The following is a 27468-nucleotide window of genomic DNA, read 5'->3' as shown; positions in this document are numbered from 1 at the left end:
TGATAGAATCATTGGTAAGTTAGAAACAGATTTGAGCTATTTTAATTTTCTTAATGCTCTAACAAACTTTATGAAATATCTGAAAGTCATAAAATGGCAATATTCATTTTGCCAAAGTGAAAAAAGCTGTTTAATATGATGACAGAGAAGTTTAGTGGGCATTTATCTGTTACTTGTTATTTTTTCTCGGATTTATTTATTTATTTATTTATTTATTTATTTTTAAAACACATTTTTTTTTTAATTTATTTATGATAGTCACAGAGAGAGAGAGAGAGGGGCAGAGACGCAGGCAGAGGGAGAAGCAGGCTCCATGCACTGGGAGCCGGATGTGGGATTCGATCCCGGGTCTCCAGGATCGCGCCCTGGGCCAAAGGCAGGCGCCAAACCGCTGCGCCACCCAGGGATCCCTTTTTCTCGGATTTAATGTGTCTTACGAAATGCTAAAAACAAACTGGATAAAAAGTGTGGTAATAATTACTGAATTCACTGAAAGCGCATAATATAGTACTTTCATGTTACAGAAATTAATGTCAAATTATAACACCTCGAGATAGTAGACACTCATAATTGTTAGTTGTTAGATTTAATATAAGGTATAGATTAAACTATTATAGGAATTATCTTTGTTTTCATGTATGATTCTCTTTCAAACTGAAAGTTCCAATATCTTCTTAAAGAAGGATGTACATTTTTGTTTCCATAATAGATTTGTTAAATTACAAGTTAATGACCAATATTTCTAAATAGAATTTCATATAAGATGTACACTTCTATCACAGTGAAACTTATGTCAACATTCAAAGTCATGCACAAGAATAAAAGATATTTTCTATATTTTCTGTTCTTGTTTATATATTACTATTTTAATGTTATATTCCACAATGCCACTTTCTTGTGTTTCTAATTCAACAAAATTATAGAGTGCAAGTTGGGTTGCTTCTGGTATTGGTGGAATATTTAGACCAAGGCTTCAAAAAAATTTCCTCATATTCAACTCTGGGCAATAACAGTTTATGCAAGTACTGATGCAGATTATTCCAAATTTCAACTTGTTGGAATTTGAGGATGGAGTTAGAAAATCTTCTCAAAGAGCCTACATTAACACTTCTCTGAGTAAGGGGAAGTCAGAAAGCTAGTTCCCTTAAAGGAAAATGCCTGCTTTGTGACAGAATTTTATCCTAAAAACTCCACGATAAGAAAATCTATAGTTGAAAACAGAGCTTTGATACAAAAAAAAAAAAAAGAAGATAAGTAGAACTCAGATGGCAAAAGTCCTCGTAGATATTTATAGTTCTCAAAATAATATATGAAAATTACACATGAAATAAATATACACCATCAATAGCATTTCACCAATGGTAATTTTAAATGCCCAATTATAAGCAGTATACACTTGGTTTCCAAATCTTCAGAATTTTTCTTTTCCAAACTTTCAGTAAGATGTTTAAAGAATTTTGGGGCAGTTGAAATGTACTTTTGAAAAACCCCTTCTGTCTGGACCACTAAATGTTTGATGCCTTTCAACTTTTATAACGAAGTTTTACGACTTCCTGATTCCCCAGTTCACCTTCTTACCATTCTGCCCACCCGCCCGCAACAGGAGGGAAGTTCTGTGTTTGAGTTTTCTCTTTCCATGCAAGGTGGGGCTGCATCTATGCTCTTTGCCTTCCACTTTGAACTTCTCAAACTCGTGTTACTTCTTTTTTTGATACCAGCAACAGGTCTATCAGGTGCTGGTTCTCACACAATGTGGGGCTAATTCTTTATAAACCAAAATTTTGAGTCCATGGGAACTTGTGCTCAGGGAAGGATTGCAGTACTTATTAAGTCACCCTGTTCAGGGATAAGAGGAGCAGAAGACCATCTGGCTCATGCTAACGTGGCCTCTTAGTGAAGATGCTCCCTTAGGATTCCTAGAATGTTACTTTTCAACCCCAGTACCTACAACATTTCTTAGTACACAGTAAGGACACAGTTAATGTCTGTTGAATTATTTAGTTTATAAATGCGTTATATGACCTAATCTTTCAGGCTAGAGATTTTCGGAGAACTATGGTTCACTATCATCCCAACAAGGATTATCTGATGACATTGGGTGCTCGGATTTGGGGGGGCATGTCAGCATTTAACAAAATTACATTGAATTTAGTTTTGACCAAGAAATTCCACTCCTTAAATATTCCTTGAAGATAAAACTTAGTATGAAAACATATATGCATAATGCACTGTGCATTAAATTGTAAAATACTGGAAAAACAATACATGGATGAACAAAGTATGGTACAACCACACAATGGATGCAGCTCTAAAGAAAAAAAAGGAAAATCCCTAAGAAGTTATTTTTAGTGTGTATATATGTGTATACATATGCCTGCACAATGTACACACACTGGGTTACATATGTACGTTTGTGTGTGTGTGTGTGTGTGTATAAAATGGAGGATATCCAGAAATAATGAGATTGACTTCCTGTAGGGTGGGGGGGAAATGGGTTGAAAGAGACAGGATTCTATAGTTTGACTTTGAAACCCTTTAAATCCTTACATATACAAAAAGTAAAATTAAATAAATGAAGACGGGGGATCCCTGGGTGGCGCAGCGGTTTGGCGCCTGCCTTTGGCCCAGGGCACGATCCTGGAGACCAGGGATGAATCCCACGTTGGGCTCCCGGTGCATGGAGCCTGCTTCTCCCTCAGCCTATGTCTCTGCCTCTCTCTCTCTCTTTCTCTGTGACTATCATAAATAAATAAAAATTAAAAAAAAATGAAGACGGGGATCCTTGGGTGGCTCAGCGGTTTAGCGCCTGCCTTTGGCCTGGGGCATGATCCTGGAGACCGGGATCGAGTCCCACGTCGGGCTCCCTGCATGGAACCTGCTTCTCCCTCTGCCTGTGTCTCTGCCTCTCTCTCTCTCTCTTTCTCTTTCTTTCTCATGAATAAATAAATAGAATCTGAAAGAAAGAAAGAAAGAAAGAAAGAAAGAAAGAAAGAAAGAAAGAAAGAAGAAAGAAAGAAAATGGAATGTAAACAAAAGTAATAAACAAATTCTATTTCAAATGATTAACCACATCGGATGAAAAAAGAAATGAACATAACTCTTGAATATAGTACTTTGATTAAATATCCTCAGTCTAAAGACAAAAATCTGCAAAGGAATGGTCTACTTTTTTATGAGGGTATGGGTGTAACAATTCTGAAACTAATATCTATATTGTCAGATTATGCAAATGAGTAATATACAGATATCTTTCATTCCTCACTGTAGGAGAAGAGAGATACAAGCATGGAGGGAAGACGAGGACGAATAATGGTAGATTGCAACTAGAGGTATTAGTGTGCATTCATGATGTGTGAATTTACTTTCTGTCTCCTCAAAGGCCCTAGAAGCAATGCCACCCCAGTAGCAACAAGCACATCTAATATTCCAATTTTCAAGTATCATTCTCCTCAAAAAGAAATATGTATACTTGGAGAAATAGCTGATTCTAGGATTGGATTACAGGAAGTACAGGTAAAATCTGGAACATTGTTGTATCGGAGGCAAGCACTCAAGAAAATGAAGAATTGTACAGCCAGCAGTCCATTTGATAGGGCACCCGCTGGTTAAGTATAGGAGAAAAATGGATCATAACACTTCGAATAAAAAAGAAAAAGAACCCATTAGTTCGTACCAATAATACATATTCTTAAATGATAAAAGAAAGCTCTTACAGTAAACGTCAACTAGTAAAAGTGCTGGGAATGAAAGTTAGAAAAATCATTTTGCAACCATTTCTATAATTCAGGCAAGGATCCTTGATTGATACCAAAACATTGTGAAAAATTGGGGGATAGAGTATCTATGGTATTAAAGAATCTCCCGACACATTCTTTATTAATTACAAAAGGAGAATGATAGTAGTGGAGAAATAAAGTGAATAGTATATTAATCAATTATAATCGAAGCTATTATCACTAATAAGGGGATAAATATACATATGTGCATCCTAATATGCAGAGAACACGACATCACTTCTGCGGTTTTCTTGCCAAAAAAAGCATAACCTAAATATAGGAAAAATTTAGACAAATCCACATTGATTGACATTCCATAATCCTGAGCTCTTCAAACGTATCACTGTCATAAAACCCAAAGAATGACTAATGAACTCTTCCATGTGAAAGGAGATCAAAGAGAATAACGGACTGCAATGCAGGATCCTGGATTGGATTATGGGATCAGGAAAAATAATGCTTTAAAAGACAGTATTAGGACCATTGGTGGAATTGAAAAATGAATGGCATATTAAATCAAAATATTGTATTACGTTAAATTTCCTGAATTCAGTCAATCATTGTACTGTGGTTATAAAAAAGGATACCCCTGTTTTTGGAGATGCACACAAATACATATGTAAAGTATGACAGAATTAGATTGAGCATAATAGGTGAGTGGATGGGTGTGTGGAGAGAGGAGAGAGCAGGGAGAGGAGAAAGCAGATAGTTCTGGAAACATTCTAATACCTACCTCTTGGTAAACAAACGTACACATTACTGTTGGATATAAACCAATGCATTAAATTGCTGGTCAAAGGCTTAGCTTTAATAGAGAGTGCCAAGAAAAATTTCCAAGGTTGTCCCACTTTACATTCCCTTTTAAGATAGCTCTTATTGGCTCTTTTAATACATTTAGGGATTGCCAGTCTTTTTTGTTGAACTTTTCTGATTTGTAGTCGATTATGTATTGTGTATTTGAGATTAGAGCTGTTGTTATAGAAACCCTCCATTCTGTTGCTCCCCCTTTCATTTTTAATATTTTCTGATGAAAAGTTCTTAAAATTTTAATGTAGTAGAGTTCATTTCTTTCCTCTATTAGTTCATTTGTGTCCCATTGAACAAATGTATGCATAGTCCAAGGTCATGAAGATAGCCTGTATTTTTAAAACTAGTAGTTCGGGTGGTCTCAGTGGTGCAGCGGTTTGGCGCCACCTGCAGCCTGGGGTGTGATCCTGGAGACCCGGGATGGAGTCCCACGTCGGGCTCCCTGCGTGGAGCCTGCTTCAACCTCTCTCTGTCTCTGCCTCTCTCTCTGTGTCTCTGAATAAATAAGTAAAATCTTTAAAAAAAATAAAACTAATAGCTTTATTTGCTTTTACCTTTTCCATTTAGTTCTATAATCTGTAATTTTTGCATGTGGTGTGAGATAGATCAAGATTTTTTGTTCCATACACATATCTAATTAATCCAGCACCACTAAGCAAGTGTCATCTTTTCAAAAAAATAAATTCTGGACACTTGATTTTGGTACTTTCCTCTGTAAATCCTTTGACCGATACAACATTGTAATACTTATCAGCTTTTTAATAGGTCATGGTATCTGGCATTCAAGACCACAGCCTCATTCTTCTTGGCTATTCTGTCTCTTTAAATTTCCACATAAATTACAGAATCAGCTTAATTTCCAAAAATAAAGCTGGATGAGATTTTCACTATCAATATGGATTGACTTGGAGGACGGGTGGAGGACGGGACCTCTTTCAATATTGCTTCCAGTCATGAATACAGTATATCCTTCCTTCGGGGGTCTTTCTTTGCTATATATCCAGTGTTTTCAAAGGTATTACAAATGGCAATATTCTAGGCTTCATTTTCTAATGGTTAGTTGTACATGAAAATGAAGTCTTTATATCGAACTCAGATTTAGTGACCATAATCAACTAATTAATTCAAATTCAAATTAATTAATTCAATTTTAAGTTTGATCTTTTGGAATTTTCCATGTCCACAATCATGTCATATACAAATGACATTTAAAGTTCTTCCTTCCTAATCCTTATGTCTTTTCTCTATTGCTTTTCCATTAGATAAAACTCTCAGAACAATGTTGAATAGAAGTGGTGATAGCAGTTATCACTGTCAGATTTCCTATCTCTAGGAGGAAATTTTCAATAAATCACTATTACAGATAATGCTTTCTGTGTATTTTTCAAGAATAATTTTTTTAAATCATTAATGATTAAGAGCCCTTCTTCCCTAGTTTGCCAAGGTTTGATCATAGACCGACATTGAAATTAACCAAAAGCTTCCAATATTTCTAGCGAGATGATCATGAAAAACTTTTTTCTATAAATGTGGTAAATGGTACGTTTAAAAATGTTAATTACTCTTGCTTTACTGGAATAAACTTAATCTAATCTGGTTATTCTTTTATAAATGGCTGACTTGGTGTTTTTTTTTTATTTAAAATATTTTATTTATTCAGGAGAGACACAGAGAAAAAGGCAGAGACACAAGCAGAGGGAGAAGCAGGCTCCCCACAAGGGAGCCTGATGTGGGACTCAATCCTGGATCCTGGGATCACACTCTGAGCCAAAGGCAGCCGCTCAATTGCTGAGCCACCCAGGCATCCCATGATTTGTGGTTATTTTATGTCTATGTTCATATGAGACTATTTTAGAAATTTATATTCTTGTAAGGATTGTTAAAGTTTTGGTATCAAGATCATGCTGGCCTCAAAAGGCAGTATCAGAAGTTCTTTTCTCACTACCCTGGGAAAAGTTCATCTAAGACTGACTTTTTTTCCTTAAATACTTGAAATAATTACCCAGTGGAACCATATGGGCCTGGTTTTGTTGTGTGTGTATGTGGACTATTCCTTTTTAATTAATAAGTTCAAATTCTGCTGTATTCAAAAATTGTATTTCTTCTTGGGTCAGGTTTAGCAAAGTCCATTTTCCAAAATGCTTTTTACCTACATTGTCAAGTTTACTGAGGTAAAGTTGTTCATAGGATGCTCTCTCTTTAGAGTCTAGAGGCTCTGTAGTAATGTCTCCTTTCAAATTCTTAACAATGGTACTTTTTCCTTCATCTTCCTGGAGGTTTACAGTTTTATTATCAGATTTTCTGTCTTGGATATTTGCATAAATTTTATTGACTTCTGTTCCTATCTTCATTTTGTCCCACCTTTTATTTTCATTAGGTTTGTTGTTATTCTAGTTTCTAGAAATGCAAGTTTAAGAGTCTTTTCTTCTATCACTTAATTTAGTACCATACCCCTGAATTTATCTCAAGAGCTCTTTCTTTTCACTCGGTCTATAATCTCCAAGAGCATTTCACTTGTAGGTTATGGCTTCAACATCTACCTGTATGTGCTGATTTTAAAATCTTTTTATCAGAACAAAATATTACCCCCCCCACCATTAGCTAATTTCTCATAACTAACAATTTCCCTGTCTGCTGCTTGTTTCCCTTTTTTGCCCATCATTCATATCAATGGGTAATATACTCAGTTGCTAAGTAAAATACCTAAGAGCTATCCTTACCTCCTTCTGACAAAAAATAATGATATCGTGTTAACTAATTACTAAATCTCTTTCAAATCCATGCCTTCCCCCCTCCCCCCCCCCCATGCCTCCTTCCTGATCATCATTGCTACAATTCTTATTCAGGCCTTATCCTTTTTTATCTGGACTGTATAACAGACTTGTTTGCCTCTTGGTCTCTAATTTTTTTCTTTACCAATCTAATTTTCAGAGATCTTTCCTAAGTGTAAACTTGATCGTGTCATTCTTCTACTCAAATTTTCTTAATTGTTCCTATGAGATAAAAAAAAAAAAACTACATTTCTTGGCAATGCACATTATAAAACTCTTTATTGTATAAGTTCTACCTTCCTATGCACTCCCCATCAAAAGAGAAAACAACATAATCTAAAAATAGCAAAGGACTTGCACTTCTTCACAGGTTAAGTGCCCTCTCACTTCCTCATTTTTTTTTAAAGATTTTATTTATTTATTCATGAGAGACACAGAGAGAGAGGCAGAGACACAGGCAGAGGGAGAAGCAGGCTCCATGCAGGGAGTCCGACCTCACTTTCTCATTTTTTAAACTATGTTGTTCTCTCTACTTGAATACATCCTTCCATCATTACTATTACCAGCACCACTACCACCACCACCCAAAACTATCAGAAGCATTTTTTACACATAAACCACAGTAGAAAGCTTAATCAAAGACTTCTTAGATATGAAAGTAATTTGATTATTCAATAAATTCCAAACTCAAATTTGTATTTAAGTATTTAATTTTATTTGGTATACACGACCAGGACCTTATTGTAACTGAAATCCAATACAGGATTTTTTTTTTTTTTTTAATGATTAGTCAGCCCCACAAAGACAATAATACTGCTGTGGAAGACCAAAGGGGAAAAATGATATATTTTTATTTACAATTCTCTATATTGTAAACATTTAATCTATATACTGTTACTAACTTATAATGAGATAGCTTTACATAGACAAGGAAATGATGCCCACATTTCTATTCATATTCAGCGATAGCATATTAAATAGATCAGATTTTCTTTTCCATTAGCATTATGCTTTCTTTAGATAATTATCTAAACTTTTCAAAAGATCTAAATATAGTCAAGTCCTATACAACTAAAACTACTAAAGCCAACATATTTGGCTTATAATTTCCTTTTCAGAATAATTTAAAGTGCTATAAGCAACCTGGCAATCGACACTTTCTATAAGAACAAAACTACCTTTAAACATTAATTTACAAGGTAATATACAATGTTTATCTGGAATAGCTGAAATTTCAGCACAAGGTCACTGTCACATGTATAACAGCAGGATTTTTTTTGCATAACATGAAGCTTTGAAATTAACTGATGAGTGACTGCCACAATGGCATATTATTGGTTTCCTACAAAAGAGGATAAGAACTACTAGTATATTCTATCTCGGTTTTTTTTTTTTTTTTTTTTTTTGAGGTCACTTGACAGTAAGTTTGCATATTCAACAAGTCTACTGAGTTACAATATTGTCTACTATAATCATTGCCCTTTTATAACAGCAAATGCTAATGGTAGTTTATAATATATACCACTCAAAAAAAACACACTTTTTTTTTTTCCTTTTGAACAGGAACCTATATTTTGGGAGTTGATATGCAATAAGGCTAAAACAACAGAACTATAAAACAGTATATCTGACACAATATGTTGAAGAAATATGTATCTGTTTCATAGTTTTTGTACTTATGATAATGCCCTGCTAAGCTACAAATATGTAAATAGTATATTTTCTCACTTGATATATTAAATCCAATAGAATCATCAAGTTCTCATTCCCCTTTGTATTTTAAAACTTTATCAGATAATCCAAACATGAAATCATATGCCCAAACCTGCAGATCATGTGCACTGTGGTCTATTACAATCAGAATTCTCTTCAAATTTCATTTTTATTAAAATGAAATTGAGAATGCCTACAAAATTAATAAAGAATGTTGTAGTGTGAATTAAAATTAGAACTCAGTGGTTTATGAAATATGCATTATTTTGGCATGTGTTTTTCCTTCACAAGAATGACTAAACTGACAAGTCCAACAGTCACCTGTGCCAACCTCACAGATACCTCACAGCATTATCTAGTCTTCATTCTCTCAATGTCCCAATTAGATTGCTCTAGTAAAACAATCAATATAGTTTTAAAAATAATAAACTAAAAAATTCAAAGAAAGAGCACCATCCGATTAGGAGACTGAGATAACATGGATTGTAGATGAGGTGGTCACTATGATTAAAAGGTTGCCAAAATTCTGACAAAACCCACGCTGTTATACTGCATGGACCCACACCATGGTCTAAACCTAAAAAAACCCTGGGACAGAAACATGATTTTAAAAATAAATTCCAAAATTATAGCTGTAAAAAATGGTGATACAATTAATTTTAAAGCACGAGTGACATGTTACATTGTATTGCTTCTTGAACTTTCCAAAGAATGCTTGTCCATGTCAGGTTTGGGCCATTATCCTGCTAAGACAGAGAGCATTACATTTATTCAAAAGCCCAGATTTCAATGTCTTGGATAAAGAAATCTTCCTTCTTAGAAAGCGTATGATTCCCAAATGTTTTACAAGAATGGCTTCTTCCATGGTAAAGATCTCCATCAAGCCAAAGGGCAAATTCTCCCCTGAAATATATTAAAAAAATAGTTTTAAACAATAATCTCTTAATACTTAAGGTTGTAAGACAATTATTACAGAGGGTATAAAATAATAAGTTAATTAAATTAATTTAAATGAGGCTTTTCAATATTCAAAATTCTGATATCATTACTTTTTTCAAGCCTTTCCCACTGGTACAAGGCAATTTTGTTTTGTTCACACCCTCTTATAAAATCACTTATTACACAGATCAAATAAAATGAATCCTCTAAAATTAGATTTATATAGCATTCTTTTGAGATGGGTGTCACACTGTTTTATTACACAGATCAAGTAACAAAATGAATTCTCTAAAATTAAATTTATATAGCATTCTTTTGAGATGGGTGTCACTCTGTTCTTCTTTGCTTGGTATTATGGGTTTCTTTTTGCTATACAGTTTTAATATATTTGACACGAGTTAAATATTTAATATACTTAACATGAAAACTTCCTCTCATCTAACATTATTAACGTGTAGTTAATGTTAAGGTTCTTTCTCCAATTCACAACTGAGGAAACTTTCAATTTGCTAACGGTCCCATATGGGACATATGTTGAAACCAGAATCTAAATTGGTCTAACTCCAAAGTCTATATTTAGTTCACCACATCATGATTTAGGTTTTGGGGCTCCTATTTGGGATTCTGGAATATCAAGATCCTGTAGCTTTAGGCTTCTGAGCCTGTACTCTCCTTCTCCAAAGACTGTACTTGTCTTAATTTGTTATCAAATGACCCAACGTTTAGTTGAGCTTACTGCAATCAGATGGTATATTCAAAATCAAGTTTCAGCAGACATCTAGTGACATTAGGTATGTTATTTTCAAAGATTTAAGGCACCCTTAGCAGCCTGAAATTACTAGCCACTTGCTTGTGATGCCCTCCTGGAGAGCTAACTGAATCACATGTAAGACTACCATTTGGGCTAAATGACTGCCTGCACTCCACCAAAAAAAAAAAAAGTGTAACTGGAACATACAAACATATGCTGATTCCAACAACTAAAAATAACATGGTTTTTAGTTACTAGTTATGTCTTTCAGAGAAGGCTAATTTTTTAACCACTGAAATCATGTCTTTCAAACACACATCTATAGAGAAGTGGTAAAAGAATTTGTTAGAATTACTCAGGGTAGTGAGCATTCTTATAGGTTAACAAGATTCTCCAGCCTGGATGAATTATTATATATCCTCAGCTGTGGGAAACAAATAATATTTTATAAGTTTGGGAATTACTTAGCATACTTTATGTCTGATCCTGAAGGACAGAGAGAACTACCAAAAGAAGGCATCACTGTTTGCTAATAAGCACTATTTGAAAAGTCTAGGCTAGGAGGAGGTAGAGCAAACTATATGTAAACACTGTAAAGGCTGAATGAAGTCAGGATAAGTAAGCAAACGTTCTTATAGTGCCTGCTATGCAAAAGAATCCAATCAAATTAATGATTGACACATACTGTTAAAAACAAAACAAGAAAACAAATTCTGAAAATCTGGGCAGAAAGGGTATCACAAATTTTTTGTAGGAAAACAAATTTCTATTATTCTCTGACATATCCATTCAAATAGTCTCCAGGGTAGAATAAAAAGAAAATAACTGGAACTTTTTTATACGTTGGGAGAAACAAAATAACATTGTATTTTTTTAAAAACTTGAGAAGGTCTAAGGCATTACTGCATTTTACTTTCAAATACAAGAAGTCACACTGTACTCTAAGGATGGGCTTTAATCAAAAGGGAAATCAACTCAACAGCATTTTAAAATGAATAAACAAATATTTTATCAATAGTTTCAAATACTACACTTAAGCAAACCCTCTTGTAAATATATTGTTTTCTTAGTCGTAATATACAAATTAAGATTCTAATGTCAAAACTTTCCAAAGATAACTGATTTTATAAGTCACACAAATAAGTAAAGTATCTTTAAAAATCTCATGGTAAAATGTTCAAGAGACTTACCCTCCACCACCAAAAGCTAGTGAATCCATGTCTCCCTTGATAAAAAACATATTATCTCCTGTCCACTTAAAGACCTACAGAAATACAAAGAAAGCTTTAAACATGTAGATGAAAATGGTCACTTTACAGAGTCGGTTCTCCCAAACCCCAAGTACTGAAAGCCTAGACTGACAGACATAAGAGGAATAAGAACAATAAGGATAAAAGACTGGGCAGAAGGTTCTGGTGCTCTGGGCTTCTGTATTTGTATGACTAAAGTTAAAAGCATACAACTTTCATTTCCAAAGCCTCAAATCTTATTATCTATTTATACATATTTCTCTTTTCTATGTATGTGTCAAGAACTGAATAGTTAATAAAAAAAGCAGAAAATTGGTTAAAAAATTGATATAGATGCCAATAACTTTTTTTTTTGATGCCAATAACTTTTAACATTAAACAGAAATGTCATTAATTTGATAATACTTTGATATAACGCCAAGGTCTTTTTCCTTTGGATACTGATTTGCCTATCATTATTCTTATATAAGTCTGCTACAAATGTTCATGATTTCTAGTTTCAGTTTTTTTAAAGAGCAGTGAGAAAATAAAAACATTTCAGAAGTTCAAAAACAAAATCTCTAGATGTTCATATTCTTAATTTTTTTTTACTAGCCTTCTTCCACGGGAGTTCTACTTAAATGTAATACAATAACAATTTCTAGCACATCATCTTTACTGTAATACAATAACAATTTCTAGCACATCATCTTTATCAACTTTTCCTCAAATATTTATTATAGTTTTCAATAAACTTTAACAACTTTTTCATAGTTATATAATACCTAATTAATTAATTACACAGTCAAGTAGAAATAGCATAAAAAGATTTGAGTACAAGCACAACTGATGCTTCAAAAATCTGCAACAGGGGCACCTGGGTGGTTCAGTTGGTTGAACCTCTGACTCTTGGTTTCAGCTGAGGTCAGGATCTCATGGGCCCTGAGATCCAGCCCTGAGTTGAGCTCCATGCTCCTTGGGGAGTCTGCTGCTCTGCCTTTCTCTCTCTGCTGCCCCCCTCCCCTCATACTCTCTAAAATAAGTAAATAAATCTTTAAAAAAATCTGTATCAATTATAAACTTCCAGTTAGCTGTAGGCATTGGTTGTTATGTTTTATGAGGGAATGGAAAGCACTGGTTAATCTAGTGAGCTGGTTAAGCTTAAGTTTGCTAAAAAATCTTCTAGTGTGTTATCAAAACCTTCCTATTTTGATAATCATAGAAACTGTTTCTAAAGACTACTTTTTTAACGGTGTTGATTCCTTTTTTCGAGATTATAATTTCATCTCTTAAGGAAAGGTCTGATACACTGAACTTTAATGTACCTAAGATGCTGCGATTGCATGCGATGTTTTACAGTCAACATATTCTTTAATTTTAGGTCTTTAATTTTAGGTCTAACTAGTACTGGAATGTAGTCAATTTAAATTAATTAAGCCATAATAAAGAAAAAGAAATCAGATAATTTAAACCTAAATGATTTATTTTTTAAATTTTCATTACTTACATTATGCAACTTAGTCATTAAAAGTTTCTAAGAATTTCACAATGGCAATTCAGAATAGTAATAATGATGTATACTCCTTACTGAGACCATGATGTATGTCTGGCATTATGCCCTGTTACATTTTATGGTTCCCATTCTATCCATAGGAAAGTTAAACCTCAAAATGGTCGAAAAGTGTGAAGTTATAGTTAGTAACAACAGAGATGAGCGTCAAATGCAAGTGTAAATGCCTCCAATGTGCATGTTCTTTTCATTATGCCATCTCTTTATAAATTGAATACTGGAATAATTGTCCTTACCTCAAACTCTGGACAGAACGTAAAAACAAAGGTTTCTCCGGTACCATAAAAGCCATCACTCACTTTAAATGGCTCAGATGCTAATGCACCAAAAACCTAAGGATTAAAAAGAGGCATGGTTAATGACATGACTATTAATTTGCTTCATTAAGCATTACCTCATTATTTAAGTAAAATGCAAAAAAAAAGGAAATGAAATATAATTTTATCTACTACTTAAAAAAGGGAAACACGATCAGCTGTTATGAAATTTGCATTATTGTCAAATACAAAGCATATCAGTTTCTCAATGGGGAATTTTTTCTAGTTTTGAAATCTAAAAAGATTCTTATAAACAAACAATCTTAAAAAGTGATTACCTCGTTTCAGGAGAACTTATATGCACAATGCATGTACAATAGTTATAACATGTTACAGTGGGATTATAGGATTTAGCAAAAACTCTTCTGCATCAGTAAACATTCTACTAACTAAAAAGGTATATGCTACTTTTGTCTTCATTATATAATAAATTCCATGAGGGAAGGCCTCGGTCTTAACTGGTTGGACCTGTAGTGCTATGCTCTTACACAGAACAATAGGTATCACAGCATAAATAACCTAAAAAAGAATGAGTGAATAAGGAACCTGGATAAGTTATTTCAATGCTGTGGGTCTAAATTTCCACAGCATTAAATGGGAATGTAGAGAGTTTTATAGATGATTTCTATAGTCACTGTCTCTGATCTGCTTTTTATAGTCTTAGTTTTTAAAATAGACTTTCTTGTTGAAAGGTACATGTTATACATATATATGTTTTATATAAATACACACAGCTCAATGTGGAATTATCACAAAGCAAATCCCATTTAACAACCTTCATTTAGATCAAGAAACAGAACATCATCAGCACTTTGGAAGCTGACCTTGTGCCTCCTCTTCATCACCACCTCCACTTCCCCAAGGAAGCTAACTAGCTTGAATATCATAGATTTGTTTTGCCTATTTATGAACATTCTTTAAATGGAATCATAAGATAGTTACTCCTTAGTGTCTGGTTTTCAACTCAACGTTACATTTGTGACACTTATCTATGCTATGGCATGTGGTAAGCAGTTCCTTCATTTTTGTGCAATTACCTTTATTGTATAACTCTGGGAAAGTTGATGAAATTCGTTTAGTCATAGTTAACTCTTCAAAACAGTGATGTTATAAAAGTATCAATCTCATAGAGCTTTGACGATTAAATAAGATAATGCATAAGTGATTAGTTAAATGGGTGGGAAAAGCACAATAAAAATGTCAGAAGTAGTAGTATTTTGTTTTGTTTTTTAAATTAATATTGCTATTTCATCTTCTCACTCTCCAATCCTAGCAACTGACCTAACTTGATGTTTCAGGAACAAATCAGTATTTCTCTTGCCTTCCTATGGTTTTGTTCTGGTATCATTCTCACACAATTACCTTTAAGTTTTAAAACTACCTATGCTTCAAGACTCTAACAATATTCACTCTTTCAATGAACTTCATTCTGACCTTGTCCAAATAGATATGAACAATCCTTGCTTTAAACACCCCTTTTGCTTTCTCTAGGTTCTCACTACACTTGATACTGGTACACATATTCTTTTTTATCAGACTATAATCCCTTTATCCATGCTCTTGTTTATTCTCTGTATCACTCAACAATGTCTTGTATATTAGAAGTACTCAATATTATCAGTAAATTTAATAAAATACACTAATGAAAATAATTTTTATCAAAAAACATATTAAATGTTACTTTTACTGTAATCTCTGAAAGGGTAATGTATCTATGTAGTTACTTTTCATACCTGCCCATCACTGTCTTTAATCACCATCAGCACTGGGGTGTCTAAACCTGTCATTGTTCGATAAAGGGTCTTCAAGCTTGTGCCATGCTTCCCAGTGCCATAAACAAGAGTCCATGGATAGCCAATTGTTCTTGGTGGAAGATGCTTGGTAAGCTTTGCAAAACAAAATTTTAACATTTTACTTGATAGCTATCTATTGTCAACGTGCAAGATAGTAATGCCAGCTGGAATGTAACAGAACTTTATAAAATTGAAGGCTACGCAAATAACAGTAGAAATTATTCTCAAAGACACAGAGATGCTTGAAGAAAAAACTGCATTTCTCAGCATGAAATAATAATTGTCCACCAGGAAAAGAAAGGAACAGGACCCACAAGACACAGAGTAAAAGAAAGACAAGAAATAGGGATTACTCACTGTTTTTACCCTCTGTACTGAATTAACAAAAATACTGAATGGACTAACAGCTTAATTATTAATAACTTCTCAAATAATGGGCTCTAGAAATCAAGTTTCAACATTTTAAAGCTGCGACTTTGAGCAAGATACTAAATTTCTTTATGTCTAAATTTTTTCACTCATAAAATGTGCAGAGTGCACATTCAATCCCTTTAGGTGCTATAAAAAACTACATGAGATAATCACATAAAGCAAGTAACTAGTACACAGTAAAAAATTAAATTTTGGCTATTATAGTGTCTCATCTAAATTGCTATTGTTTATTTTATTTATTTATTTTTAAAGATTTTATTTATTCATGAGAGAGAGAGAGACAGACAGAGACACAGGCAGAGGGAGAAGCAGGCTCCCCACAAGGAGCCCGATGCAGGACTCCATCCTGGATCCCGGGATCAGAACTTGAGTCAAAGGCAGATGCCCACCCACTGAGCCATCCAGGTGTCCCCACTATTGTTTATTTATTTATTGTTTATTTTAATGTCTGCTCCTAATATCTTCTATTATACTAGTTGCTGTATTTTGTTTACTTTTCTTCACGGGAAAGGAAGACTAACAGCAGTAACCCTGCTTCTTTAATTTGAAGAACTGAAAAGAGGCTGTTTTACTCTTATGGGTACATACTCTGAAATGCACATATGTAAGTATGTCATACCTTTTCAATTTGATCTGGCAGTAAGAGTTCACTGGGATCACTTAGGTTTGGTCGAAAAGATTCAGACTCCAGGTCTGCTTTTGCTGGAGCAATCTGCTTTGAATTTATGTCTTCTCTTGTAGTAATCTAAAGAGGTAAACAGCAATAGCATGTTAATATAAGACTGCAACGTGCAATAAACAGTTTCTGCCTTTTGAGAGAAATAAAACTTTGCACCTTAAAAAATGGGCTAAAACTTTAATTTAGGATTTTAGAAGGCAAAGATGTCCATCCATCTAATAACAATGGTATATCCAATGTAGAAAAAGATCTTTTAACTATAAGCAGACATTTTTCTCATCTACTGTATGACAGAAAGAAAATGATTAACACCCATATTTCTGTGTGAAAGGAAAAATCAGATGCAAATTTTAATTTTTCCGTTGAAGGGCAAAAGTGAGCCAGCTAGTTTGCTATTTATCTGTGCTAAATTATTTAAAATATGTGGGATTTTTTTTTCATGATAAACATAAAATTTGCCAAAAATAATTAAGAAAACATTCTGGTGCCAAAGTTTTAATTTAAAGAACTTTCTATGAGTATGTGTGCATACAAATTATTAGCTGCTTCACTGAAAAAGTTACCATTACTTTAAAAATTGCCTTCATTATTTTTGCTTTGGGGTCACATGATAAATTTAATTTTTTCATAACCATATCTTAAAAATTAGATAAATTTAATGCATTAAAAAAGAATATATGCTTTTGCATGATGCAAATGATCTGACATTCCTAAAATGATAGAAATGTTGATTAACTCAAACTCTGATACAATCTATTCTATTGATACTTTTTCATATTAATTTTTTATTATTATTTTAAGATTCTATTTATTCATGAGAGACACAGAAAGAGGTAGAGTTGTAGGCAGAGGGAGAAACAGGCTCCATACAGGAAGCCCGATGTGGGACTCAATCCCAGGACCGCGGGATCATGCCCTGAGCCAAAGGCAGGTGCTCAACCACTGAGCCACCCAGGCGTCCCATATTAATTTTATTTTAATATATAAAATGCAGTAACATTAGGAAATAAAAGCTATAAAACATATCTATTATTGATGAAAATTTTAAATTGGAAAACAGAATTCTATTGGAGCAGATAACTAAAATGCAGCAATGCACAGAGACTGTGATTCCATTAAGAATGAAATCTTGCTAAATTATTTTGTTTCTTTAACAGATTTTTTACCAAACCTAAATAGCATGTTTTCAATCAATACATGTTCTAGAACTGTATTGCTTTTTGGTGATGAGAAGTTAATACTATATTAATTCTTTCACATCATCAGCATGTTTTACCCTTATTCTGATGATGTGAAAAGTTAAAAGAAAAATCCAAGGCAACATGAGAAGCATTAAAAGAAAAAATAATTCAGTAGATGTAGCACAGCCATGAAAGCATATCTCATTAAGAAGAGTAAAACACACAATAATACACAAAACTGAAAAATGAGTTCAACTGTATCACTTTGTTTCTAAAAAAAAAGAGAAAGAAATCACAAAGATTATTTTATGGAATTTTAAATAATTTATCTAGTTTGGTAGGTAGGGTATACTATTCCAAAGTATTTCTAATACCAACCAGGAATACCTCAAAAACAAAAACAATTTAGCTTATTAAAATATTTGATGTGGAGTTGATACAATTGAAATAGCCTTAAAGAAGAGAAAATATTAAAGTCTTGCTTTGCATTAAAAGGTTTTCAAATTTTCTGATAGTACTTCATCTTTCAGATGCTACTGAGTAAAGATTCATCCTCAAACCCAAAGACATTCTTCCAATGTTAAAATTAAATGAACACTCTTTATTGCTTTAAGAAACACACAGTTACTGAGAACAGTTCTACAATGCCAGAAAATTCCTCTGAATATTTTTAAAATGAAAAGATGGCAGAAAGTATAATCCTGAAGCTCTTCAAGGCAAAACTGTACTCTTTAATACAAAAAGGAATTTTCTGATGGGCTATTTTAGTGCTGCAGTCAAGACAAATCCTTTAAAAATGAGATTTGCCCTGACGAGAGACACTAAAAACAAGGAGGATTCACTCTCCGGAGGGGTTTAAACTACTGAATGGGGCACCTGGAGACGTCTGCAGAGTGTGCGCAGTTCTTCAGTATTTAGAGCATCGATCCTGCGGTGATACTCAGCCACTGACACTACCTGAATATGGAGACAGGAAGACAATAATTCCACTGACAGTTGAGAAAAAGAGCCAAAACAAAACAAAACAAAAAAATATGGAGAAATTTAAATGGAGAAAGAGAACTGTCTGTAATCAGGGTTTCTTTCCCCACTCCATGCTGAAAATCCAGGAGATTTCTATATCAAACTACAGTGAAATACACATGACTGAGTTTAAAAGTCCTATATACAACAATATAAGGTTTATGGACTGCTTCGTACAGATAGAATCTGATTCAATAAATAGAATAATAGTTGTTTATAAAGGAAACACTACAGAAAACAACATGCTGTTTTGCTAACATCGAAGATAACATCAAAGATAAAACATCTAAAATCATAATGGCAGGCATTTTACAAAGAAAATGTAGTTCAAGTCTCCTCTCCAAATCAGGTTAGCTCAAATATTATATCCTAATGGCAATGCTGGAAGCATTTCTTCTAAGCAAAGGTGAGAAACATACCCATGCCACATGATCTGTATCAGAAAAAAAGGGAGGAAGCAAGAATAAGATATGAAGTACATTGAAAAACCTAAAGTAGTAAGAAAAATGAAAGTAAAAATTAGATTTTCAGAAGTATATCTAATCAACAGTACCTTCTCAGGCATGTCTACATGACTCTTTTCAGTTTTTGTCTTTATATTATTTCTTTACAGTTGGTACTGCAACAGTTATTTGTGACTAAAACTTAATAACTATCCTACATTCTAAATTCCTAAGAAAAATTCTTTGTCTTAAATAATTGCCTAGACCAGTCTCTTGTATAATGTATTTGCAAGCCATATAGAACAGAGGAACATTATTACAAAAAGTCCACAAAAATAGACAAGTTTCCTTAGGTTGATATAACAACTACAACCTTCTCAGATTATAATCTAATTCCTAAAACAGAAACCATAAAAAAGTGAATTCTGGTTGTGTCATTAATATGTGCTGATTCTCCTGAGCCAAAGCAGATTCATTTTGTGATTAATGCAGTTGAATCACTGGCTCAGAAAGAGTTGACTTCTAACCTAGGTTTTAAAAAGCTCTTGTTCTAGCCAACTAAAATAAATTAACCACTTGTAAATATCAAGGAAATTCTGAAGAGTTATGTGAACCTGTTAAAAGCTGTGAAAGACATGAGAATAGTAAAAAGAAACTGGATTTCTGTTTTAGCATAATATTGAATTTTACAAAGCAACAATGTATGTATGCAATATGATAGTCGATTCCCGACTTACAAAGAAATGTAAAATGGTTATGATCTCAAGCTCTAGAGGATCAGATGGATCTGAGTTTGGACTCCTTTTTATCTTTTTCTTCATAAAACAAAGGAAATAATAAGAGCACATTTTTTATGAAATGAAATAAAATGCACATATAAATGATTGAGTACAGTGTCCAGCACACAGTAAATAATAGCTACTATTACTAACATTACTTTTACCTAATCATTTTTCGCCAATTTACCGTAAGGACTAAAGGGATTTAATGTTCAAAGACCTTCCTTATTTATTTATGGATATTAAAATATTTCAGTTTTGAGAGTTCAACTATCTAGTATATTATGACTCTTCTGAAATCAATTAAATTTCAGGATTAGATAAAAATATTAAAGATCTTTCAATTAAAAACAAAAAGTTTTCAATAAAGATGAAAGAAAAATAAGGTCCTAAAAGTTAAAAAATCATGGCCTTGTTTTTTGTGACCAGAAAAAGAAATCTCCACAAAATATTAAATGGCCAGCTGTATTTTCCCTTTTCCCGTGGTATTCAAACTGATCAAGTCTTCTAGCCAAGAGTTTTCAAATTATATGACTTTCCTACTACTCAGCATTCTATTTTTTTAAAGGGCCAATAGCATCTTAGTATTATTATTATTTTTAAAGATTTTATTTATTTACTCATGAGAGACAGAGAGAGAGAGAGAGAGAAGCAGAGACACCGCAGAGGGAGAAGCAGGCTCCATGCAAGGGAGCCCGATGTGGGACTAGATCCTGGGTCTCCAGGATCACGCCCTGAGCTGAAGGTGGTGTTAAACGGCTGAGCCACCTGGGCTGTTAATACTAGTTTTACACTTATTTCTTAAAGCTCATTTTACCACATAAACACAATTCTTCGATGGAAGTAAAACTAAATTATGCTCACAAAAGGAATTACTTACAAGCTAACTCTATCAATAGCACTGAGTAGGAGTTATCAGTGAGGGAACCATGAACTGCCTATCCTAAGTATAAGCTTATAACATTTAGTCAAATCTTAGTTTCTTTAATGTCACAATCTACCTTTTCTCATTCACACTCTTTTTGTAAAAAGCCTGTATTTTGGGACTTATAAACTCATTTCTTCAATCCTAAATATTTACTTGTGTTGTAGATACAAAAAAAAAAAAAACTGTCAAAAGGGTCTGTGCATTAATACAGAAAAAATGAGTACACAGATAATATGTCATCTTCTCAAATTAAATGAATAAAGAGATACAGATTCCAAGCATGTATGATGGAACTAGAATTAGTCTTAAATTAGTTTTTATCTCTTTGGTAAATCATATGTACAGAATTTACTTACCCAAAAAGATTAAACCTCAGAAAATGGACATATCTCTACAATATGTCCTGCATCATACTTCCAATACTAAGGATGCACAGTCAAAGAAACCAAGACCTCAATTAAAAGTATATTCACTGTCTTGCTAGAGTCATTTCTTGAGGAATAAAGTATTTTGCACATACTGCCAAATCCCCTCTGTAAGAAGTAAGTACTATGACCTACTCTCTACAGAATTAAGTGCTACTCTCCAGTCTTTTCAGTCTGACAAAGGACTCTCACACAGAGAAAGTATTCCCTAAGCATTTATTTTCACAGAAAATAAATGTATGGGCAGGATTAAATCCACCCATCTTTATTACAAAGGAACTAACAACAACAACCAATATAGAACAAAAACTTAAAGAACTAACAACAACCACCAATATAGAACAAAAGCTAAAGCTAGAGAAAACACACAGTTTCTCTAAGACCCATGAATAAAAACATGTTCATAAAGACCAACACCACAGTCTAACAGTCCTCCTTCCAGGATGTTCCAGTACTTCCCCCTGAAATTACCCCACAAACAAACCAAAATCTCCCATCCCCCCCAACTTCCTGACAAACTAAGAAAAGTCTGGTGGATAACTATGAAAATGCCATTTTTATCCCTTACTTATTTCTTACTTTTGTTCCATAGTAAAGGAAAATGGAGTAGAAAGACAAATATATCTAGTCAATGCCATTTATACTTACCTTGGTACCTAAAAATATGTTTAATGAGGAGAAAATCTAAGTTGTAGTAGCTAATGAAAAGGCACACAACATTATCCTTGAAATCACATAACCTTCTGTTCTGTACATACACAACAACGTTTTATTACAAAATAAGACCTGGATTATGTTAAAACTTCGCTTCTTTTTGCCCTAAACTACTGGTTTCAAAATAACACTTCATGGAACTGTAATAAATAAGGTATAAAAGAAGCAAATAAAGAATCATAAATTAGCCAAAAAACAGAATAGAGGAAAAAGAGATGTAATCCAGAATGAACTGAAAAGAGAACATATTATCAAAGTTTTGATTTGAATAAATCTATATTTAAAATTACTTCCTCTTAAGTATATTTGCAGGTGATTCATAGATTTTCATTAGAAGGCAGATATACTCACTGTTCTTTTAGTCAAAAAGAAACCTGTAAACTACTCAAACTATTGCTTTGGCTTTTTGGAACAATAAATACAAGAAGTGAATCTCATAAAAAGGGAATAATCTAATATTTTCCATAGTATGTCAGGGGGAAAGAACACTCATTACGTAATCTTGAAATATATAAACCCACTATTAAGAACTGGAGATTTCAAAGCTCCTTTATCAGTAATTCACAAATTCAGCAGGCAGAAAATCAGTAAGATTATAGTTGAACTGAGAAACATCCTCAATTAACTGGATCTAATTGACTTGTATACACTATTCATCTAAGGACAACAGAACACACATTCTTCTCAAACTCACATGGAACATCATTAAGACAGACTGCACATTCTGGTCCATAAAACATACCTTAACAAATAGATATCATAAAAAATATGCTTTCAGAACATGACAGAACTAAAATTTAGTAACAGAGAAATAGTGGGAAAATCCCCCAAATACTTTTCAACAACACATTTCTAATTAATGCATAGTCAAAACGAAAGTCTTGGGAGAAATTTGAAATGTTTTGAGCTAGATGGAAAAAACACTCCAAAGTATCAAAATTTTGGGATGTAGTGAAGATAGGAATTAGAAGAAAATTCATAAAATAAAATGCATACATTAAGAAAATATCTAAAATTAATAATCTAAGCTTCCATCTTAGGAAACTAGAAAAAAACACATTAAATCTTAAGTAGAAAAAAATAAATAATAAAAAAGTTAGAGCAGAAATCAATGAGACTGGAAACAGGAAATCAACAGAAAAAAAAAAATCAATGAAACAAAGTCAGTTCTTTGAAAAGTTAAATAAAATTGATAAACCTCTAGCCAAGCTAACTAAAAAAGAGAAAGAAGAAATGAATTATGTCAGAAATGAAGAAGGGCTATCACTGTTGATCCCGTTGACATTAAAATAATAATGGAATATTATAAGTGACTCAATACCCAAAACTTTGATAACCTAGATGAAATGAACCAAATCCTTTAAAGATACAAACCACCAAAACTTACACAAGAAAAAAAATAGATCAACTGAGTAGGCCTATACTGATGAAAGAAACTGAATTAATAATTACTAACCTTCTAAAATAGAAAGAATGAGGCCCAGTTCTAGCCAACTAAAATGAATTAGTTACCAGGAAACATCAGGATACTCTATAAAAAAGCTATGCAACCTTGTTGGAAGCTATGAAAGACATAAGAACTAAAAAAAGAGATAAACTGGGCAGATTTCCATTTGTGCCGTTATTATTATAGTCACTTTTGCAAAGGAACGACGCATATACTATGGTAGCTGATTCTGTACTTACGAAGAAACTCAAAGTAGTGATGATCTCTAGCTCTGGAGCATCTGGAGTGAATCCAAATGGATTCACTGATAAATTCTATCAAACATTTAAGGAAGAAATCATACTAATTTTCTACAATTTCTTACAGAAAAATATTTCCCTACTCAGGGTCTAAACATCCAAACAGACATTTCACAAAGACAGATGGCATATAGATGGCAAAGAGGAATTCAATATCATATGTCATCAGGGAAATACAAATTAAAATAATGAGATACTACTACATACCTATTTAGGATGGCTAAAATCCAAAGTACTGACAACGTCAAATGCTGGGGAGTATGTAAAGCAACAGGAATTCTCATTTACTGTTGGTACAGTGCAAAATGGTACTGCCACTTTGGAAAAGTCTAGTAGATTGTTACAAAACTAAACATACTCATATAATCCAGCAATTATGCTCCTTGGTATTTATCCAATGAGTTGAAAACTTATGTTCACACAAAATCTACCCCCAAAATAGCTTTTTACTAGAAGTATCAAACATTGGAAGCAATTAGGATGTCTTTTGATAGGTGAAAAGATACAAGACACTGGTATATTGATACAACAGAATATTAAGTCAGCACTAAAAATAAATGAGCAATCAAGCTATCTAAAGACAGCGAGGAACATTACATGTATCTTACTAAGTGAAAAAAGCCATTCTGAAAAGTCTACATATTGTGTGATGGCAACTATATGACACTCTGGAAAAGGCAAAACTACTGAAACGAAAAAGATCAGCAGTTACTGGGTATTCAGGTAAAGAGGGATAACTAGAGGAAGCATAGAGAACTTATAGGGCAGTGAAACAATCCTGTATCATCCTATAATGGTATATGTCATTACACAGAATGCACAACACAAAGAATAGACATTAAGGTAAACTAACTATGGACTTCGGATGATAATAATGTATAATATTAGTTCATAATTTGTAACAAATATACATACCAAGATGTGAATAACAGGAGTACTGTGTGTGTGTGTTGGTGTGGGGAGGGGTATATGGGAACTCTGTACTTTTCAATTTTTTTGTAAACCTAAAATTGTTCCAAATATAAAATCTATTAATTAAAAAAAAAAGAAGAGGAAGAACAAACACAAAATTCTGAGAGGTGGTTACCAATTTGAGGAAAACATGAGATGACAGAGAGAACACATAGGCTCATACAACTGCTTTGGTAATGCTCTAGTTCTTAAGTTGGGGAGTGGGATCATAGAGATTCATTTTATTATTATGCCTCCTATCTTACATATGCTTTTCAACTACTAAGTCAAATAATAAAGAAAAAATATTCTACACTGAATATATATGTATATATCTTTTCAATTAGGTTGTTAACTAGAAAGCAGATGTTTTACATATAATAAGATGTATATATAGTAGTTAATAAACATCTTGTGAATATGTACTAGGCAACACAGTATAGCAGAAAGAATACAGACTTTGGGTTCAGACTTCTGCCTTAAATAATTCTAATTCTGCTTTTTACTAGGTTTTGTGAACTTGAGCAACTGCATTTAATCTCTATATTTCTATGTCTTTCAAACAGAAATAATACTTTAAGTATTTTATGAGTAATGATAACATATCTGACATATATAAAATAAACAATGATACATTAAATATACAAAATAAATGTTAATTCCTTTCCCCTGGTTATGCTGTGAAGATTTTAAGAAAGTGTAAAGAATTTAAGGGCAGACGCTAAAGCCAGAATGCCTGGATTCAAACCATATACTGGCTGTAGTAAGACAGCTATATGCTTTTGTGTCTGAAAATGGAGAGGAGAGTAGCAATTTTCACCATGAGGATTAAATAAATGTTAAATGTTTAGAATAATACAATGTTATTTTTAGTACACAGTGTTAGAGCTTAATTATTTTTCTCATTAACTTGATTATTATCTTGAACCAAGGTCATGAAGATTTTTACGTTTAAAGTGGCTCTTCTTATGGACTTATTTCTTGCAGAGATGTAAATAATTTATGACAGGATTTTTCTCCTTTGTTTGCATACATGAAAGCCTACGTATAAAAAATTATCTTGTCACATATGAGGGCTTAAATAGAAAAGAAAATGGTGACTAGTTTAATGAAATATTGATAGAGATAAAACAGTGTTGCTATATTTAATGATTTGTGACTTTAATCTGATTAAGCCTAAATTCTTCTTATAAAACAGGCTTATACCGCTCAACCAAATTACAATTTATTGACATTTAAAAGGCAGGATAAAGCATATGGTTACATCAAATATATAAATAGCTTCAAATAAATAGTTAGAAATTAAAGTTTAGGTTGTGTGTCAGAATAAACTCTAAACTGGCCTTAAAAAAAATAAAGACAGGAAAGTTAACAAGCATGCCTGATCAATATGGTTCTCACTGAAGCTAAATGGCAAAGGTTTACATTCATTTCATGTCTTTTAGAACATATTTTACCTATTCGTTATTAGTTAATGTCTCCAAGTCTTAAATTAATTTATTTGTAAAAATGAAAATAATCTACATCTGATTAACACACAGAGTTAGTTGTGAGGTAAAATATGATGCTATATACATGAGCATTTAGAAAACTGTCCTGGTTTACATAAATACATAGCCATATTAATACCAGCTATAAGGCAGTTTATCAGTGAGATCTATAGACACCATTCTACTAATCAGTTGACATGACAAATTGTGAAAAGCTATAAAATATTTGTTATTCTATAAGAATCATTTTATTTTATTTTATTTTATTTTTTTTTTTTTAAAGATTTTATTTATTTATTCATGATAGTTACACAGAGAGAGACAGAGAGGCAGAGACACAGGTAGAGGGAGAAGCAGGCTCCATGCAGGGAGCCCGACGTGGGATTCGATCCTGGGTCTCCAGGATCGTGCCCCGGGCCAAAGGCAGGCGCCAAACTGCTGCGCCACCCAGGGATCCCGAATCATTTTATTTTTTAAAAAGATTTTATTTATTTATTCATGAGACAGAGAGAGAGAGAGAGAGAGAGAGAGAGAGAGAGAGAAAGAGAGAGAGGGGGAGACAGGCAGAGGGAGAAGCAGGCTCCATGCAGGGAGCCCAATGTGGGACTTGATCCCTGGACTCTGGGATCCCGTCCTAAGTCAAAAGCAGATGCTCAACCACTGAGCCACCCAGGTGTCCCTAGAAGAATCATTTTCTATTTTTGATTTTAAAGCACGAGATTTTTCAGGCAAAATCTTATAGGAAATCTCAATCTACAAAACAAGAATTGCTAATCTTTTAAATCTTATTTTCTTAAGTTTTTCTCCTGCCTTATAGCTTCTAGGGTATCTATTCTAAGGCAAGGAAAACAGCTAGAAAACCAGAACCTGAATTTGTCTACACATCAGAACACAACATACTGTACTGTCCCATTTTTAAAAATCTCTCAAATACATCCTGGTTAGGTAAAGAATGGGATAATAAAGCTGTCTCTGTGCTCCATAACAGCTTGGTTCAGTAATTACTTCATA

General features: G+C 33.2%; 1 protein-coding gene across 14 annotated transcripts in view; it reads right to left on the bottom strand.

The window, feature by feature from the left end:
* Positions 1-8184: 8184 nt before the first annotated feature.
* OXR1 (oxidation resistance 1) overlaps positions 8185-27468 on the bottom strand; it is a 360020-nt gene continuing 340736 nt past the window's right edge. For 9 of the 14 annotated variants that reach the window (XM_038555318.1, XM_038555325.1, XM_038555324.1 and 6 more), the window contains 6 exons: positions 18835-18915; positions 16718-16843; positions 15607-15759; positions 13793-13888; positions 11948-12021; positions 9835-9970 (listed from right to left, as the gene is read on the bottom strand). In XM_038555318.1, coding sequence (XP_038411246.1) covers positions 9835-9970; positions 11948-12021; positions 13793-13888; positions 15607-15759; positions 16718-16843; positions 18835-18915 — 666 coding nt within the window. Of the gene's footprint in view, positions 9971-11947; positions 12022-13792; positions 13889-15606; positions 15760-16717; positions 16844-18834; positions 18916-27468 lie in introns of all 14 variants that reach the window. The other 5 variants (XM_038555317.1, XM_038555329.1, XM_038555320.1 and 2 more) reach the window with 3 other exon arrangements.

This window comes from Canis lupus, chromosome 13, assembly GCF_011100685.1.
Source record: "Canis lupus familiaris isolate Mischka breed German Shepherd chromosome 13, alternate assembly UU_Cfam_GSD_1.0, whole genome shotgun sequence".
NCBI classification, from domain to species: Eukaryota; Metazoa; Chordata; class Mammalia; order Carnivora; family Canidae; genus Canis; species Canis lupus.
The sequence above is the reverse complement of the archived record's forward strand: the minus strand, read 5'-3'. Positions and strand labels throughout refer to the sequence as shown.